The sequence below is a fragment of the Neophocaena asiaeorientalis genome, unplaced genomic scaffold, assembly GCF_003031525.2.
Source record: "Neophocaena asiaeorientalis asiaeorientalis breed wild unplaced genomic scaffold, Neophocaena_asiaeorientalis_V1.1 scaffold19, whole genome shotgun sequence".
In the NCBI taxonomy this organism is placed as follows: Eukaryota; Metazoa; Chordata; class Mammalia; order Artiodactyla; family Phocoenidae; genus Neophocaena; species Neophocaena asiaeorientalis.
Genome location: NW_020173388.1, coordinates 4111218 through 4131684, shown reverse-complemented (window position 1 = coordinate 4131684; position 20467 = coordinate 4111218). Strand labels below are relative to the sequence as shown.

Genomic DNA, 20467 nt, shown 5'->3' with positions numbered 1-20467 from the left:
ATGAGTTAATAGATATCAAGAACTTAGTATAGTTACTGACATATCGTAAGCACTCAGTAAGTGTTAGCTATGATTATCGTTGTTTTGCTCTTGTTTAAAAAATCATGTAATACAGACTTAGAGTAAAAAGTGAAAATCATTTTCATTCCTTATCGCTCTCACTAGAGATAGGGCTTTTAACAAATTGGTATGTGTTCTGATAGTCTTTTTTTCTTTCTGTGTTTTGTTTTGACTAGTTTCTTTTTCCCTGTCTTCATTGTTTTTATTTGTCTGCTAATTCTATCATCTGTTTCTATCAGCTTTGGGCCACTTGATTTTTTTCCCTCTTCCTCATAGGTTGTATTTTCCTGCTTCTTTGTATGCCTGGTAACTTTAGATTGGATGTCAGACATTGTGAATTTTATTTTCTTGGTTGCTGGAGAGCTTGTATTCCTAGAAACACTCTTGAAGTTTGTTCTGGGATACACTTAAGACAGATGGAAGTAGCTTGTTACTTTTTGGTTTTGCTTTTAAGCTTAATTAGGTGGGACTAGAATGGCATTTAGTTTCGGACTAATTTTGTTTTACTACTGAAACCAAATCTTTTTGAGTACGCTCACTACCAGTTGCCTCATGAATTATGAGGTTTTCAAATGACTGATGGGAAAAGAACCTATTCCTGGCCCTGCATGAGCCCTCAGTACTGTTCCCTCTAATTCTTTGATGGTTCTTTCCCTGGCCTTGGGTAGCTCTCTGTGAGCTGTGCTCTCCTCAGCTGAAGATTCAAGGGGCACCGTTTATAGATCTCTGGTGCTCTTACTCTGTGCAGTTCTCCTCCAGTATCCACCCTGCGAATTCTACCTGCTTTGGCCTCCCTTGACTCTCAGTCCTGTATTCTGAACTTACAGGAATCACCAGGTCCAGCTGGTTTCTTTCCCTGTGCCACAGCCTGGAAATTCTTCAGGCAATAAACTGGAACAATTATAGGGCTCATCTCACTTGTTTCATCTCTCAGGGATCACTATCCATCATTGCCTAATGGCCAGTGTCTGGAAAACCATTGTTCCATATACTTTGCCCAAATTTTTAGTTATTTCAGGTAAAAGGGTCCCTGTCACTCTAGCCTGCCCAGAATCTGAAAGCAAGAATTAATGAACTGGAAAATATATCTGAAGTACTAGAAGTCATTGGAAAGAGACTAGGAGATAGAAAATATAAAATAAGTTAAAGCCTTAGAGAATAAAGTGAGAAGGTCCAACATTTATTTAGTCAAAATTCTAGGAGAATATAATAAAATATGGGAGAAGGCTGTTTTTGAAGACATAATAACTGATACTTTTCTAGGTATGATAGAAAACACAGGAATCCTCTGATTCAGGATGTACAGTGAATTCTAGTAGCATGACAAATCCTAAGCAAGATAAAAAGAAAATCCATACCATTTTTATAGCAATAAATAATTCAAGATACCTATGTATAATTTTGCAGGATCTTAATAGAAAACATTTTGCATCCTTACTGAAAGACATTAAGGAAGACCTAAGTAAGTGGAGAGATATATCCAATTTATTAAAAAGGTGACAGATATTATGTTTATAAAAAAATGTAAATTCTCACCAAATTCATCTGTAGAGTTGATGTAGTTTCAGCTGAAATCCCAAGAAGATGGGTGGGTGGGTGGATGTGTGTGAGAGTGAACACTGACAATAGATTTTAAAATTTACATGGAAGCAAAGAGCCAAGAATCACGAAGAAATTTTAAAGAAGAACGTGGTGTGGAACTTGTCTTACTAGATATGAAGGCTTTAGAGTTATTAATTAAGATAGGGTGGTAGTGCTCAGGGATTAAGAGAGTGATAAAACCCAGCAGAGAGCAAACCCACAAAATTGTGTCTGGGACAATTGTTCATATATATGTATATAAAAAAGTAATTGGGGACTTCCCCTGTGGTCCAGTGGGAAAGACTCTGCACTCCCAATGAAGAGGGCCCAGGTTTGATCCCTGGTCAGGAAACTAGATCACACATGCATGCCGTAACTAAGACTCCGCATGCCACAACTAAAAGATACCACATGCCGCAACGAAGATCTCGTGTGCCGCACCTAAGACCCAGCGCAGTCTAGATAGATGGATGGATGGATGGATGGATTGTTGGATGAATGGATAGGTAGATAGATAGATAGATATTTTTTTAAATAAAAAATAAAAGAGGAATTGGATCCTACCTAAAATATACCAGACCCAAAAATCAGTTCAAGGTTACTTGCAACCTTGAATGTTCAAGAAATAGCTACAAATTTTAGGAGAAAATACAAGAGAAAAATCTTTTTTACCTTGACAAAATAATAATAATAGCAATCATTTATATAGCATTTACTGTGTGTCAGGTACTATTCTCAACATTTTATATATATTCATGTATATAATTTTAATTCTCACAACAACCATAAGAAGTAAATGCTAATATTATCCTTATTTCACAGATAAAGAAACAGAGGGGAAGCTTGCCCAAGATCACACAGCTAGCAGGTGTCAGGTGCCAGTGTTTGCTCCTAAACAAGACACAAATAAGTTTATTCCTTTAAAGAAAACATAGATAAATAGGACCACATTGACAAGAACATCTTTGTTTATCCAATTGCCATAAATTGAAAAGACAAGCCACTAATGCAGAGAACAACTTACCATACATTTAACCTAAAAAAAACTCAACAGAAGATGTGAATTGACACTTCATGGCAGAAGAAATTATAAATGGTTAATAAATATAAAAAGATGTTCTACCTCAATAAGAGGGGAAATACCAATTACAACCACAGCAAAATCATTTCACATCCATCAGAAATTAACAAGTTATAGCTAGTATTATTAGTTTTGTGAAGCTTCTGGGAGTGCAAACTGGTGGTACCTCTTTGGAGAATAATTTGGCATTGTTCTAGGTTAGCAAAGGCATACTCTATTAGCCAGCAAATACATTTCTAGATATGAACCCTGGATCAAAGTCAATAAACTATGGTCTCTAGACCAAATCTGGTCTCCAGTCTGTTTTTGTAATAAAGTTTTTATTGGAACACAGCCATGCTTATTTGTTAATACATTGTTTATGGCTGTGTCTTTGTTACAGTAGAGTAGTGGCAAAGGACCATATGGCTCACAAAACCTAAAATGTTTACTCTCTGACAGAAAAAAGAAAACAATCTGGATGTCAGTTGTGAGGAAAATAAACAGTGGTAAGTCATACAATGGCGTGTTACAGAGCAACATAAATGAATGAATAATAGCTACAAACATCAACATGCATGAATCTTGCAACTATGATGTTGAAGAAAACATGCAGTATGATTCTGCTTATGTAAAGTTGAAAAACATGCTAACCTAAACTGTAAATTGTTTGGAGATTGATACAAATGTGGTGTGCTAAGGAAAAGCAAGAAATGAGAAACAGAAGACTCAGGTTAGTGGATACTGTGGGCAGGAGTTAGGGGATGTCACTGGAGACTGCTCACAGTAGTGTCAAAGGTTCAGGTAATATTTTTTAAGCCAGGTGATGGGTACACAAATGTTCTTGTTTTTAGTCTTTATACCACACATGTACTCTTGTTTGAACAAGAATTCTGGAAGATTTTTAGTGCAAAAAATTTTTTTTTCCTTTCCCACCTCCATATCCCACAAATTACCATCCACAATTCTCTTTCCTGGTGTTTACTTCCCTGTTTCTAAATAATGTGCTCGTGCTATTTAGTCTTTATTGATTTAAGGTTATTTAGTGAGTCTCCGTGATGGTAGATGATGGATTAGCACTCCCCTTTTCTTCCCCCATTACATAGTTTAATTACATATTTTGCTCACTTAAGTAGTTATTGTTTATATTACCAAGACTTCTCGTGGTTTATGGCTCAGCCAAGTGGGACAGTACTACTCTTACCTTTTTTCTTGTAGACCATTTTCCTGGAGTTAATAATTGCTTTTGCTTTGTTTTGTTTCATTTTGTTTTTTGTTACTTTTCTGTTTTTCATTGCTAATTTTTATCAAGAACTCCATCTCTGCCACATGCCTTTCAATATTTTTTGAGTTTTCAAACTTACCAGTTCTGGTCTTTTTCCCCCTTTTTCCTCCTTCTTGAGCTTTCTGTCTTGATTCATTATGGACTATGTCTCTCCATAGCTGTCCTCATAAGACTTTCCCTGTCCCCCTCTCCTGTGTTGAACCTCATATTTTCTTCTTTTCTTGGTTTGTTCCTTCATTATGGTATAGCATCTTCTCCAGCAGTTTCCTGAAAAAGAATACATGGGAGGAAATTTTTTTGGTACTCTACTTGTCTGAAAATGTCTTTATTGAACTTTTATAATTTATGATTTGGCTCAGGCATATGGCAGTCCAGACTGGAAAATTATTTTCACTAAAAATTTTGAATACTGTTCTCCATTGGTCTTTCAACTTTCTTTGAGATGTCTGATGCTATTCTTTTCTGAGTCCTCTGTACATGACATGTTTTTATTTCTGAAAGGATTCGGGGTTTTCTCTTTATCTTGTGTCTTCAATTTACTATACTCTTCTGTTTTCTCTCTCTGGAGCTTTATTTGTTGGTTTTAGACTTCCTAAAGAGATCTAATATTCTTATCATTTCTCCTTTATTTTCTCTTTGACTTTTTGTTCAACTTTCTGGGAGATTGCCTCAACTTTGTCTTTTAGCCCGTCTATTGATTTTTTAAATATATTTGATTTCCAAGAGAACTTTCTAGAAAGAGATAACTGGGGTATGAGTGTCCCAGTATATAGACTTTCAGCCAATCTCCTTGTTCAGTTCTCTTTGTGACCCCACCTCACGGCTTCATGCCTCCACGTGTTGAGCTTCTTCAGGCTAACTCAACTGGCTGCGCTCATTGGTATTCCCGACTGTGGCCATTTTAGGTCAGTGATTCTCTATTGGGGCCAGTTCTGCCTCCTAAGAGATATTTGGCAATATCTGGAGAATTTTTGTCTGTCACAATTAGGGGAAAAAGTACTTATTGTATCTGGTAAGCAGAAGGCAGGGATGTCGCTAAACGTCCTACAGTGCACAGGACGGCCCTCACAACAAACAATTATCTGGCCTCAAAGGTCATTAGTTCCTAGGTTCAGACCCTGCTTTAGATTGTATATATCTTTCTTCCACTATGAACCACTCTCTGCTCTGTCTTCCACAAGTTTTTGAAGTCACTTGTTCACCCTTGTTTTCTCTCTTGTTCTCTCTGTCCTTATGAGTATATAACCTTATTTCTTTACTGTCATTTTAGCACTGTTTCCAGAAGAAGGAGTGTTAAAAATGTGTGTGGTCAGTCTACAGTTTCAACTGGAAGACTGAAATTTATCACTAATGTTTCTTGGTTTTGAATTTTGTATATAGATCATTATTGCATCTGGAATTTATTTTTGTAGGTAAAATAGAATAGAATCTAGCTAATTTTTTGTCTCCGATGAGTGGCTATCCAGCTCTATTTTTAAAAAGTTTATTCTTTTCCCACTTTCTTAAAATGCTGCCTTTTCTAAACTTATATCTGTGATGTATCTGCTTATCCATATGTGAAATCCATACTGTCTTAATTATAGTAGCTTTTTCATTTATTTTGATATCTCATAAAGCAAGTCTAGCTGCAGTCTTCCTCCCGCCCCCCATTTTTACTGTTTTTTCTTAACTTCCTTTTTTCCTAAATAAATTTTAGAATGAAATCTGAGTCACCCATCTAATTTTAAAAAGGTTGTGTCAAGATTCTTACTGAAATTTTATTGAATTTACAATTATTTCAGGAAATTTTAATCCCTTTCCAATATTGTGTTCCCATTCAGAAATATGGTGTGTCTTCACATTGTCAGGTTGTGTTTTATGCTCTTCAGGAACATGTTACAGGTTCCTCATATAAATCTTGTCCATTTTGTGTTTGGGTTACGGTATTTTCTGCTCTGATCTTTCTTCAGTTCAGTCCTAGCTACGTTTTTTTTTAGAAATTTCTCAAAATTTTGGCCTGCTAGTGGTTTCCCTTCATTGCTATTATGGATACATTCTTTTCTTCCTTTCTTGCCTTTCTTTTTTGGTATCTTTTCTTTGATTTCAATGATATTGAAGAGGAGAGAGAGAAAAATGTGTTTGCCTATTCTGACATCTAGAACCTAAAGTGTACACATGACTTTTAAAGTATTTTTAAATAAATCTAATTTATTTCCTTAGTTTTCTTCCAGAAATATTATGAAAGAGTGCTTAAGGAAAAGAAACTGAGACATATACCTATTAATTTTTAAAATTTAATTATAGCTTGAAAACGAAAATTGTGAATTAAAGTCTAAAATGTTAAAAATGAAAGAAACAATAGAGTCTTTAGAGAAAAAAGTAAAACTCCAAGCTCAAAAACTTAGCCATGTGACTGGTGACTCATCTCATCAGAAAACAGAGATGAACTCACTTAGGTAAGTTTATTGAAAGTTTCATTTCTCTTCTGGGAACAAGCTTGTTGCTATATAAGGTTCATAATGGTGGCATTTTGGACTAGGCCTTTGAAAAGCAGTAGTTCTCAAAGTTGGCTTTGCAGCAGAATCACTTGGGGAGCTTTTGTAAAGTATGGATTTAGGGACTGATCTCTGGAGGTTCCTGTTCACTGAGTGAATCTGGGTAAGTTTTGAGTATCTGTACTTCTAAAGACTTTCATAGCTTGATATGATTGCAGGCAAATTTTTGTACCTACCTCCTTCTAAAATCTCCCTAACAGATACAGGTGTACTTTGTTTTATTGTGCTTCAATTTATTGTGCTTTGCAGATGTTGTGTTTTTTACAAATTGAAGGTTTTTGGCAAACCTGCATCAAGCAAGTTTATTGGTGCCGTATTTCCAACAGCATTTGCTCACTTCATGTTTCTGTGTCACGTTTTGGTAATTCTTGCAATATTTCAAACTTTTTCGTAATTCTTATATTTGTTATGATGATCTGTGATCAGTGAGCTTTGACTATTACTACAACTCACTGAAGGCTCAGATGATGGTTACTATTTTTTAGAAATAAGGTTTTTTAAATTAAGGTGTGTGCATCGTTTTTTTCAGACATAATGCTGTTGCACACCTAATAGACTACAGTATAGTACAGACATAACTTTTATTTACTTATTTTTTTAATGGCTTTGAATTTTTAATTTAATATTTTTTATTGAAGTATAGTTGTTTACAATGCTTTGTTAGTTTCTGGTATACAGCAAAGTGATTCACTAATACATATATGCATATATATATATACACACATATATACTTTTTCATATTCTTTCCATTATGTTTTATAACAAGATAGTGATTATAGTTCTCTGTGCTATACAGTAGGACCTTGTTGTTTATTTTATATATAGTAGTTTGTATCTGCTATTCCCAAACTCCTAATTTACCCCTTCCCCCTTCCCCCTTCCCCTTTGTTAACCGTTAAGTTTGTTTTTTATGTTTGTGAGTATTAAACATAATTTTATATGCCCTGGGAAACCAAATAATCCACATGATTCACTTTATTGCCGTATTTTCTTTTCTGTGGTGGTCTGGAACCAAACCCACAATATCTCCAAGGTAGGCCTGTACTTCAGATTATTTGGACTCCTTAGTGTAGAATTGCTGGAAATTACAGAGTTTTTTGCTACCTATGTCATTGTTCTTCTCGTTCTTCTTTCAAAGAAATGTAAAATCAGAATATTTATATACAGAGTCTAAAAGGTGATGTCTGAAAAATGGTAAAAAAAAGTCAGTATGGCCCAAGTAGGCTGTATCTACATGTTGAAGTCAGGTAATAAAGAACTTGGTATGATAACCAAGAGTGTCTGGATTTTATCTTATAAACATGGAGAACAAACAAAATTTTAACCAAGGGGGTGACTTCCTACCATGCCTCTTAGGAAGTGAACTCTCACAAAAATAGGGAAGGTGAATTTGGAGTCTTAAGAGACTGATGGCAGACAATGGAGACAATGTGTCTGGAGTGAAACAGTGGCAATGAACTTGGAGAACAGTGGTGAGATTTAGGAAACGTTTGTTACACAAAATCAAAACAAACTATGTAATAAGACCAAGAGCTGGCTGTTTGTCTGTTTAATTAAGGAATACCATTTAGGAAGAACTAAGGTAGAAGCTTCTTTTTCCGTTTTGTTTTTTTTTTTCCTTGCAAGGCACTACATAACATCCTATGAAGGAGAGCTACCTGAATGGAATGGCCTCTCCCCCTCTGGTTCATGTCTATGTTCAACTCCAAAGTACAAATACCATGGTATATTTCTGTCACCCAGAATTACTAGACTACCCATTTCCGTTTTGTGTCCAGATGATTGGAGCTGCATTTAGTCCATTTTGCTTTTTCCTTCAAACTATAGCTATAACTCCCCTTTCCTTCCCTCACAGGATGCCCTTTCCAGTCTTATAAGACAGAGCTTTCAGTGCCCTCCCTTGGATCCCCTACCGGGCAGCTCCTTGGGCGTTTTCTCTGCTATACTAATACCCTTTTCTCTTACCCAACCTGCTACTTCCCTCACCTAGGAATAATCCAGTTCACTGTGTTATAGGAATGGGTTGTGGAGAATTTTCTCTTTACCTTGTTATAGGAATGGGTTGTGGAGAATTTTCTCTTTACCTTTGTTTGTCTGTAAACAGAGACAGGTAATAATGGGGGGATTGCAGGATTCCATAACTTTTTTTGCTCTGACAAATATCAGACTTGTCTGAGGAAGGTGTGTCAGTCACATTCTCCATATCAGTATACATCAGTAAACATTAGAACTATGAGTTCAAGCTGTCAGGTTCACATCCAAAGCTGAACCCAATACAAACATAATACCAAGAACTGTATGGAAATAAAGTCGCCTTGTCCAAACCTCATGCAACTTTTGATATGTTTAATAGAGATCTTGCTGTCCCTTTAATCACATCAAGTTGTTTCCCTTAACATGAAGACATTTAAGAAGCTGATACTCAGATAGATAAAGCATATATTCCTTTTCATCCACCTGGTGGGCCCATTTTCTCTTTCCCTTCCTGAGTTAGGCATTTTTCATCAAATTTCAGTGCCACCAAACAGTCTTTTCTATATCAAGCACAGTCTCTAATTGTCCAAATAGAGGATCTTTGGTCTAGTCTCTTGGTGCAGCAGCAGAGGACAATAGCCATAATCCTTACCACTGCTAGCTATGAGCCTCTAAACATTTAGATTTCTGCAGCTGAAAATACTGTCAGACTGTTTTCATTTCACCTTAGTCTTTAGTTATTCTGTGTACCTTCTTTAAAACTAGAGGGTTATGTACGTATCCAGGATCAAATAAATGCATTAGCTGATTTTCCTGGGAAGAGCCCATAAGCTCTAGTTAGAGTTATTATTATGGCAATAAGTATCAGCTTTTATAGTAGAGTGTGTTTGTATATTCAGAAAACCAAATATAACTGGTCTCCTTTGAGAAGTATTTATTTGTTAAGGGAATTGAGAACCATTTTAGATAAGGCTCATAGATTCCTTAGGATGCCTAAGAATTATCTTCTGGGCATGTCTAACATTTTTTTCTACCAAGACAGGAAGAGGAGCCAGGGCCCTAAGTAAAGACAGCTGAGCTCATGGAACTGGACTTAGAAGGGCCAAGGGACCTAGGACCACCAGATATAAATCATCATCCTTTTGCAGAAATGTGACAGAAAAGCCAGTCCTTATCCCTATTCCCCTCTCTCAGTTATCAAGAGATGATACTTTCTCAGTTAGTGGTGGGTCATAACCATAGAGTCTTGGAGACATCTGAAATAAAACAGGGATACCAAAAAAAAATCCAGCGATACTGGGCTTCCCTGGTGGCGCAGTGGTTAAGAATCCGCCTGCCAGTGCAGGAGACAGGTTCGAGCCCTGGTCCGAGAAGATCCCACATGCCGCAGAGCAACTAAGCCCGTGCACCACAACTACTGGGACTGCACTCTAGAGCCTGCAAGCCACAACTACTGAAGCCCGTGCGCCTAAAGCCCATGCTCCGCAACAAGAGAAGCCACTGCAATGAGAAGCCTGCTCACTGCAATGAAGAGTAGCCCCACTCTCTGCAACTAAGAAAGCCCATGGGCAGCAACAAAGACCCAACGCAGCCAAAAATAATTAATTTAAAAAAAACAGGGATACCATATCAATCTCTCTTTCTTCTAAGAGGCCATTAAAATTCCAAACCTATGCCTCTTAGATAGAGCTTCAGCTCCATTTTACAACTTGAACACTTCTTATGAATAAAGGACCCTTTATGATGCTGTCTTTGTTTAAAATATACTCTATCATGAAGAGAAGGAATTACTTTTGCCCCCTAAGATGAGAGCATGTATACATCCATGTACTGTAATAAAACTCAGGAATTTGAGGCTCAGAGAGATGGTCTTATCCAGCCACGTGGCTGGTAAGTGGAGAGCTAGATTTTGATTCTAAGTTTTATTGCTTCACTCTCTGGTGGGAAGTCATCACTTCCCTTTGCTTTTTGCTTATAGCACTTTCGAAGCTAAGAAATTAGCTCATCCTAGCAACTTACTTCTCAACAGGTTCTCAAATTTTCCTTTCCAAACACCATGATGACAAATAATATGATAGTCACTCCACTGTTCTTTCCTATGAACTTTATACCTCAGTTCTTTCATTTAGAAGACCTTTATCTTAGCAGCAATCCTTCTGTCAGAAAATTACTGCCGAGGTCTGTGTGGAATCTCTATTATTCCTTGCCTGCCTACACTAGAATATGAAAAGGCAAAGCTATTTTTAAGACTCACTAAGGGCCTCCTTTATATGTATAATCAATCAAGATGTTATCCTGCCTTCATTTATCAACCCTACTTTCATTAGGAATTAACCCTGCTAATGAACTTAGATGTAAAAAATCTTTACATTTCTACTTAGGATTTCAAGCACTGCCAACTACTCAGTGTCCTTCAGTAGGAACTCTGGGAGCCATTCCATTTTTGAAAGGATTCTTTATAGCTTACTGGCAGACATTTTCCCTTCCACATGGAAGATGTCCTGTGCTCTTTGTAGTAGGCAGTGTGATGTAGTAGAAAAACATTGATATCAGGGTAGACTAAACTGGATTTATATATTTTCTTTGCCTTAATAGCTTTGCCATCTTGAACAAGTTATTATTTGTTTCTATAATATCAAGATAATGGTTCTAATTATGGAACTGTCCTAGGAATAAATGAGGTAACGTCTGTCAATTATCAGTACGGTGAATATTAGCTTTCTTTTTTCTCCACTCCGTGTAGTTATATCCCTCAGAGTCATAGTTGTAGCTTTTACAAGCAGCTTGAATACAGTGAGTCACCTGGACCTCACAGATGATTCTATGAAGTAAAATTGCTTGAACCGAGAGTCTTTCTGACTTGGTTTTATTTGGTTGTGCAATTCTAAAGAAGTCAGCCTCACCTTGACTTCCCTCCCTGCCTCTGGGTCATCATTCATTTGCTATTAGAGCAGTCAGGGTCATGTCTTTTGTGTTTCAGAATATCTCAGTGTTGCATGTAAAACTTTTTCATTTCTGTGGGAGATGTCCCATCTTACTAGTGGTTTCAGAATCCAACCTCCTCCCTATTAGGCAATTCTAAACTAAGCCACCTTTAGTATCTTCTACTATCTCATCTTCAAACAAACCCTAAAAGGAACCTGTGGAAGTCCCCAATAAATAGCCTAATATGAGAGCCATGTTTTTCCAGCACAGCCAGACCAAGAATTCCTAGGCCAGGACTAAAAGCTTCCAAAGACCCTAGATGACATGAGAGCAAATTCTTGTTACTTCTGAAAAAAAATTAATCTTACTGATCAGTAAGGGATTTGTCTGAAATTGTCTTTATTTTTGCTGTATGTCTTTTTTTTTTGCTTCCTGAAACCAATCTTTAGTCTTAAATCCTCATTGCACTACAGTAAATACCTATTTCCCTCTTTACTATGACCTCCTGTTGACTACCTATCAAAAAAAGTCAGAATGGGAAGCAGAATTCAAAGCTTCCTGGTCAGGATGGTCAGGATGTTGAAGTGCTAGGCCATTCTGTAAAAGCAAGACTTTTCCTTTGCCTTGACTATTGAAAGTAGATTTTAAGAGAAAGAAAGAGGGTTGTTATTAGGAAACTGAGAAAAGCTTTAAAACTACTAGGAAGCCTCTAGAAAAAAGTATGCAATTAATTTGATTTTTACACCGTATTATTTTGAGGAAGATGGAACAGTTTTGAAGAAAGGAATAATATATATAGTATATTGCCATTGATTATACTGGAAGAGCTTTAAAATAAGGAATAAAAGAAACTTTAAAAATAAGAAAAATATTTTTTAAGATCTTTCATTTTAAAAAAATTATTTCTACCAGAGATAAAGAATACCATTTGTTTTTATCCACTGACCCTTTAGGCTAGTAAATGAGCAGCTACAGCGGTCACTTGAGGACCATCAGCACCAACTTTCCATGAAAAGAAGTGAACTTGAATCAGCACAAGCACAAGTTAAAATACTGGAGGAAAAAATAGGTAAGTATTCTTCAATTTTGTTTTTGCGAATCCTAATTTACTTTGTCTAACAAACATTTCTTTTTCATTTATAGATAAACTACACTTCAAGATGACTTCACAGAATGAAGAGGCTCATGTAATGAAAAAGACCATTGGTGTTATTGATAAAGAAAAAGACATTCTTCAGGAGACTGTAGATGAGAAGACAGAAAAGATTGCAAACTTGCATGAAAACCTAGCTAATAAAGTATGTGACTGTTAAGTAATGTTATCCAGCATCTGAACAGAAAAGCTTATTTTATTCTCTGTTTTAGATATGCAGTTCTTATTGCCTGTGTACAAGCTCCTAAGACCCAAAGCCGTATCTTCTAATGTGTTTAAATTTCATTTTATACCAATAATTTGAATCTTTCAAAGTTCTATTTCTAGAAGACAGTTTTATCATATATGATTATAGCAAACTCAAGGAACAATTCAAATTCTTAGTGGGTAGAAATATGCCAATATATGAAATATAATTCGTACATGGAAATATGTTTACTTGGAGGTTTCTTTTATAATATAATTTATATAATTGGATTTAAACTATATAAATGTGATATTGTATCAATTCAAATGAAGACATTTCTATATGAATGGTTTAGAATCTTACATATTTTTATAATTTCTATAGGAAAAAGCTATTACTCAGATGAAGATAACAGTCTCAGAGTATGAATCTTCTATGAAGTAAGTAATCAATGGAACGGCATCCAGTTTTGTTTTGTTTTTGCGGTACGCGGGCCTCTCACTGTTGTGGCCTCTCCCGTTGCGGAGCACAGGCTCCGGACGCGCAGGCTCAGCGGCCATGGCTCACGGGCCCAGCCGCTCCGTGGCATGTGGGTTCTTCCCGGACTGGGGCACGAACCCGTGTCCCCTGCATCGGCAGGCGGACTCTCAACCACTGCGCCACCAGGGAAGCCCCGGCATCCAGTTTTTTTAGAAATTTTCAGTGAATGCAGCTTTATCTATTTGAATAGCAATCTGGCAATAGGAAAATTTCTTTTTCAATTTTCCTGTTTTTATCAGTAGCAGTTATTTTCTCAGTCTCCTGCATGGAAATGTTATCCTCTTTAACTTTCTTCCCTCCTCTGTCATCCACATCTAAACAATTATGTCTTATTAATTATTCTTATACATACCTACTTGCTCCTTATTTCTACTGTAATTACCCTGTGCAGGCCCTAATCATTAAAACTTAGATTACCCTAGTAGCCAGTGTTGAATTATTCCACATCTAAACCTTTTTGAACATTGTTACAAGACTTTACATTTTATGTCTGGTCTCTACTTCAAGACAAACGTCACTAATTGTATTTATTTTATACACCCTTACATATTATATAATAGTGGGGACTTAAACATTATATAAGTGTTTGCCAATTGAATCGTTTATGTTCTGCTCCTAACACTTGAAAGTCTTCTGTTTTTACTTGACTTTTAGAATAATAAATTTATTTTATTTGCACATAATGATTGGTAGAGATCTGAAATATCTGCTTCACCTAATTAATCAGTATCTTAATTCAGTAGTTGTAATTTCTTTTTTTTAATTTTATTGCAGTATGGTTGATTTATAATGTGTTAATTTCTGCTATACAGCAAAGTGATTCAGTTATATATATATATATTCTTTATCATATTATTTTCCATTATTTTTTTTGGCTGCATTGGGTCTTCGTTGCTGCGCGCAGGCTTTGTCTAGTTGCGGTGAGCGGGGGTTACTCTTCATTGGCAGTGTGCAGGCTTCTCATTGTGGTGGCTTCTGTTGTTGTGGAGCACAGGCTCTAGGTGCGTGGGCTTCAGTAGTTGCAGTGCATAGGCTCTAGGGCACGCGGGCTTCAGTAGTTGTGGCACGCGGGCTCTGGAGCGCAGGCTCAATAGTTGTGGGACACAAGCGTAGTTGTTCTGAGGCATGTGGGATCTTCCCGGACCAGGGATTGAACCTGTGTCCCCTGCATTGGCAGGCAGATTCTTAACCACTGCACCACCAGGGAAGTCTCCCATTATGGTTTATTATAGGATATTGAACATAGTTCCCTGTGTTATATAGTAGGACTTGTTGTTTATCCATTCTATAATACTAGTTTGCATCTGCTAATCCCAAACTCCCAATCCTTTCCTCCTCCAGCCCCCTCCCCATTGGCAACCACAATCTCTGTCTGTGAGTCTGTTTCTGTTTCTTCAATATGTTCATTTGTGTCATATTTTAGATTCCACATATAAGTGATACCATATGGTATTTGTCTTTCTCTTTCTGACTTATTCGTTCAGTATGATAATCTCTAGGTCCCTCCATGTTGCTGCAAATGGCTTTATTTCATTCTTTTTAATGGCTGAGTAGTATTCCATTGTATATATGTACCACATCTTCTTTATAGATTTCACTGTCAGTGGACATTTAGGTTGCTTCCATGTCTTGGCTATTGTAAATAATGCTGCTATGAACATAGGGGCGTGTGTATCTTTTCAAATTATACTTTTGTCTGGGTATAGGCCCAGGTGTGGGATTGCTGGATCATATGGTAACTCTCTTTTTTAAGGAACCTCCATACTGTTCTCCATAGTGGCTGTATCAATTTACATTCCCACCAACAGTGTAGGAGGGTTCCCTTTTCTCCACACCCTCTCCAGCATTTGTTATTTGTAGACTTTTTTTTCTTTTTTGCGGTACGCGGGCCTCTCACTGTTGTGGCCTCTCCCGTTCCGGAGCACAGGCTCCAGACGCACAGGCTCAGTGGCCATGGCTCACAGGCCCAGCTGCTCCGCAGCATGTGGGATCCTCCCGGACCGGGGCACGAACCCGTGTCCCCTGCATTGGCAGGCGGACTCTCAACCGCTGTGCCACCAGGGAAGCCCTATTTGTAGACTTTTTAATGTTTGCCATTCTGACTGGTGTGAGGTGGTACCTCATTGTAGTTTTGATTTGCATTTCTCTAATAATTAGCAATGTTGAGCATCTTTTCATGTGCCTATTGGCCATCTGCATTTCTTCTTTGGAGAAATGTCCATTTAGGTCTTCTGTCCAGTTTTTGCTTGGGTTGTTTGTTTTTTTGTTATTGAGTTGTGTGAGCTGTTGGTATACACCCTTGTTGGTTGCATCATTTACAAATATTTTCTCCCAGTCCATAGGTTGAGTAGTTGTAATTTCTTACATTCCTAGTATACTTAAATCAGAGTACAACAGTTAAATGAACTAAATTTTCCAAAAAGCTTTATTATTGCTACACCACCCATGTAACAGCCACCTAAAGGAAACATTGATTAATCGGGACCGTGAGATAAGCAGCCTCCGGCGCCAGCTTGATGCAGCTCACAAGGAACTTGATGAAGTAGGAAGATCTAAAGAAATGTCTTTTAAGGAAAACAGAAGATTACAGGATGATCTGGCTACAGTAGCAAGAGAAAACCAGGTATGAGGACAAAGCATAAACTTTGATAGTTTTATAGTATACAGTTATACAATATATTCATAGTTTGCTAAATTTTAAAGCTTTAAGTATGCTTTCTAAATTTTAATTATATAAATATCAACAACAAAAGAAATAATTCTTTAAGGAGAATAGTGTTTATAAGGGTATCTTAAAATGTGGTTTAGAATGCTGCGGTATATTACAGGGTGTGTAATGGGTACAACTGTAGTCCCCTCACCATTGTGGTCTTTGTTGCAAGGAATCCTGAAGCTGGGAGCATGGTGTTCTCTATGGCAGAAATCGGTGTTACTCTACTGGGTGAGGACCTCAGCATCACTCCCAGGGCAAAGTTGCTGTGTTTTAAAGACCCATGATAGATTTTAATTATTCGTACTTACTTCCAGTGGCTTAGAGATATGCCTGTAAGTTAATTAATGAATATTTTAGAATGGCAAATACTAAAAGGTATTGGTTTTGTTTGTGCTGGTTTATTAAAGGATTACACCAAGAAAACCAATAATTTTCTTATTTTAAATATTTTATTTTTAAAAATTATTCATTATAGAGTATATTGCTGATATATAAATTTTTTAAAATGTCAACCCCTGAGCGTAGCTAGCCCTTAGTTTAAATACCAGATATGTGGTCACATATATTGTGGGAGATATATGGTAATATTTGCTTAAAAAAGTCAAGATCAGTCCAGAAAAACATGTGAAAATAACGGTCAGGAACAGTTTTCCTTTTTTCCTACTCTCACTTATTCCCCAAATTCAGAAAGAGCTATTTGAACATAAATAGAACTCATTAGGTGCTACATTCATTTTAGATTTGTCTTCAATTTTCTGATTTATAGCAAATTTCATTGGAATTAGAAGCAGCAGTGCAAGAAAAAGAAGAAATGAAGAGTAGAGTTCATAATTACATAACTGAAGTGTCACGATGGGAGAGCTTAATGGCTTCTAAGGTGAAAAAACATTGTTTAGGTTGGATTTAAGACTGATTTTTTTTTTAACTTTTTCATGTTTCTTTATTCTGTCTCCTCTTAGATATTAACATATGAAAGTGGAGATCTTGCCTACTGTCTTTGTATATTTTCTTACAGATCTTACTTAGTATAGTGTCTGCACAGATAGCTTATGCTTCCTAAATTAAAACAAAAATCCCAGTGTGTGTATATGTTTATGACATGGGTATTCCAGTGAGTAATGATGACTAATTTAGAAACAATTTAATTGTGGTTAAACCAGGAAAGAGAAAATCAAGATTTGTTAGATAGATTTCAGATGCTTCATGACCGTGCTGAAGACTGGGAGGTCAAAGCCCATCAAGCTGAGGGAGAAAGCAGCTCAGTTCGACTGGAACTTCTTTCTATTGACACCGAGAGGAGGCACCTTCGAGAAAGAGTGGAGCTACTAGAAAAAGAAATTCAGGAGGTAATATATTCATTTGTCTTGCACAGACAGAATTTAGTAAAACAGAAAACATTCAAAGGCACTTTATTGAAGTGAGGTTTAAGCATTGGTAAAAATCAAGTTCAGTGGTAATCTGTCATTCTGATAATTTGCTTAGGAGAGCCCCATTACTTTTATATTATAAGTAAAATATACATAATATCAAATTTACCATTATAACCATTTTTAAGTATACAGTGGCAGTTAGTACATGCATATTGTTGTGCAACTATCACCACCATCCTTCTCCAGAACTTTTTCATCTTCCTCAGTTAAAACTCTGTACCCATTAAATACTAACTAGCTCCTCATTCTCCCCTCCCCCAGCCACTGACAACCACCATTCTACTTTCTCTCTATGAATTTGACTACTCCATGTCCCTCTTATAAGTGGAGTCATACAATATTTGTCTTTTTGTGACTGAATTATTTTACTTAGGCCCAAGGTTCACTTAAATCTCAAGGTTCACCCATGTTGTAGCATGTGTCAGAATTTCATTCCTTTTTAAGGCTGAATAATATCCCACTGTATGCATATACCACATTCTAAACATTCATCTGTCAATGAACATTTGGTTTGTTTCCATCTTTGGCTATTGAAAATAATGCTGCTATGAACTTGGATGTACAATATCTATTCAAGTCTTTATTTTCAGTTCTTTAGGATATATCCAGACATGGAATTACTGGATCATATTGTAATTTTATGTTTAATTTTTTGAATAACCACCATACAGTTTTTCACAGGGGCTGCACCATTTTACATTCCCACCTGCAATGTTAGGCTTCCAGTTCCTCCACATCTTCACCAACACTTGTTATTTTCTGGGGTTTTTTGTTTTGTTTTTTTTAATAATGGCCATCCCAATGGGAGTGAAGTGGTATTTCATTTTGGTTTTGACTTGTATTTTCTTAATGATTAGTGATGTTGAGCATATTTTGTGTGTTTATTGGCCATTTGTATAGTTTCTTTGGAGAAATATCTATTCAAATCCTTTGCCTAGTTTTTTTTTTTTTTCGGTACGCGGGCCTCTCAGTTGTGGCCTCTCCCGCTGCAGAGCACAGGCTCCAGACGTGCAGGCTCAGCGGCCATGACTCACGGGCCCAGCCGCTCCACGGCATGTGGGATCTTCCCGGACCGGGGCACGAACCCATGTCCCCTGCATCGGCAGGCAGAGTCTCAACCACTGCGCCACCAGGGAAGCCCCTTTGCCTAGTTTTTAATCAGGTTGTTTTCTGTTGTTGTTGAGTTGTAGGAATTGTTTGTATATTCTGGATTTCAATCCCTTATTAGATATGTGATTTGTGAATATTTTCTCCCATCTCATGGCTTACCTTGTCACTCAGTTTTATCCTTTGATGCACAAGAGTTTTAAATTTTGATGAAGTCCAATTTATCTATTTTTTTCTTCTTGCCTGTATTTTTGGTGTCATATCTAAGAAATCATTGCTAAATCCAACATAATGAAGCTTTTCCCCTGTTTTTTCTATGCGTTTTATAGTTTTAGCTCTTATGTTGAGGTCTTTGATCCATTTTGAGTTAATTTTTATACATGATATAAGGTAAGGTTCCAACTTCATTCTTTTGCATGTGGATTTAAATAAGCTTTTGTCATAAAGACAGTCTAATAAAAGTCTCTTAGGGCTTCCCTGGTGGCGCAGTGGTTGAGAGTCCGCCTAACGATGCGGGGGACACGGGTTCGTGTCCCGGTCCGGGAGGATCCCACATGCTGTGGAGCAGCTGGGCCCTTGAGCCATGGCCACTGAGCCTGCGTGTCTGGAGCCTGTGCTCCGCAACGGGAGAGGTCACAATAGTGAGAGGCCCGCGTACTGCAAAAAAAAAGTCTCATAATAAAATTTTGAGTTTAGTTAAAATATAGGGACCCTAAATAAGTTAGATTGATAAGGAACAGTTGGCTATTAGTTCTACTTTTGTTTTGTTTTGTTGGTATAGTATCGTAGTTGGTCTTTATTTTTTAGAAGAAAGTATTGATTATCTGTAGTGCGTAGAATTATGCACCCCTCCCCCCCAAAATATATTTAGGTCCTAGCTCCCAGTACCTGTGAATGTGACCTTATTTGGAAATAGCATCTTTGCAGATTTAATCAAGTTAAAATGAGGTGGGCTTCCCTGGTGGCACAGTGGTTGAGAATCCGCCTGCCAGTGCAGGGGACACGGGTTCGAGCCCTGGTCTGGGAAGATCCCACATGCCGTGGAGCAACTAAGCCCGTGCGCAGAACTACTGAGCCTGTACTCTAGAGCCCACGAGCCACAACTACTGAAGCCTGTGCGCCTAGAGCCCGTGCTCCGCAACAAGAGAAGCCACCGCAATGAGAAGCCTGTGCACCGTAACGAAGACTAACCCCCGCTCGCCGCAACTGGAGAAAAGCCCGTGCACGGCAATGAAGACCCAATGCAGCCAAAAATAAATAAATATTTTTTAAAAAGGTTAAAATGAGGTGACACTGGGTAGGATAGACCCTAATCTGATAACTGGTGTCCTTGTAAAATAAGGGAGATTCAGACACAGAAGACACAGGGGAGAATGCCATATGAGGATAGAGGCAGAGATTGAAATGATGTGTCTACCAAGACAAGGAACCCCAAGGATTGCCAGCAATCACTTGAGCTGGGAGAGAGGTGTGGAAAAGATTCTCGTTCAGAACCTCCAGAAGGAACCGATCCTGCTGACATCTGGATTTCAGACTTGTGGCCTCCAGAACTGATAGGGAATACATTTCTGTTGTTTTAAGCTATCTAGTTTCTGGTAATTTGTTATGGCAGCGTTAAGAAACTAGTACAGATTTTGGTACCAGGAAGTGGGATGCTTTTGTAGCAAACCTAAAAAGGGTCTTTGGAATTGGGTACAGGCTGGAAGGGTAATGGGTACAGGCTGGAAGAGTTTTGTAATGGGTACAGGCTGGAAGAGTTTTGAGGTGCCTGATAGAAAAGTCTAGACAACCTTGAAAAGTTTGTAGATAGAAAGATGGATATTAAAGGCAATTCTGGTGAGAAGTCAGAAAAAAAGAGGAGGGCTTCCCTGGTGGCGCAGTGGTTGAGAGTCCGCCTGCCGATGCAGGGGACGCAGGT

General features: G+C 37.5%; 1 protein-coding gene across 3 annotated transcripts in view; it reads left to right on the top strand.

Moving 5' to 3' along the window:
• Window positions 1-20467, top strand: part of CEP135 (centrosomal protein 135) — a 76398-nt gene that overhangs the window by 40767 nt on the left and 15164 nt on the right. For all 3 annotated transcript variants that reach the window (XM_024746741.1, XM_024746739.1, XM_024746740.1), the window contains exons 15-21: window positions 6270-6421; window positions 12373-12488; window positions 12563-12717; window positions 13144-13199; window positions 15754-15922; window positions 16779-16889; window positions 17173-17358. In XM_024746741.1, coding sequence (XP_024602509.1) covers window positions 6270-6421; window positions 12373-12488; window positions 12563-12717; window positions 13144-13199; window positions 15754-15922; window positions 16779-16889; window positions 17173-17358 — 945 coding nt within the window. The remainder of the gene's footprint in view (window positions 1-6269; window positions 6422-12372; window positions 12489-12562; window positions 12718-13143; window positions 13200-15753; window positions 15923-16778; window positions 16890-17172; window positions 17359-20467) is intronic.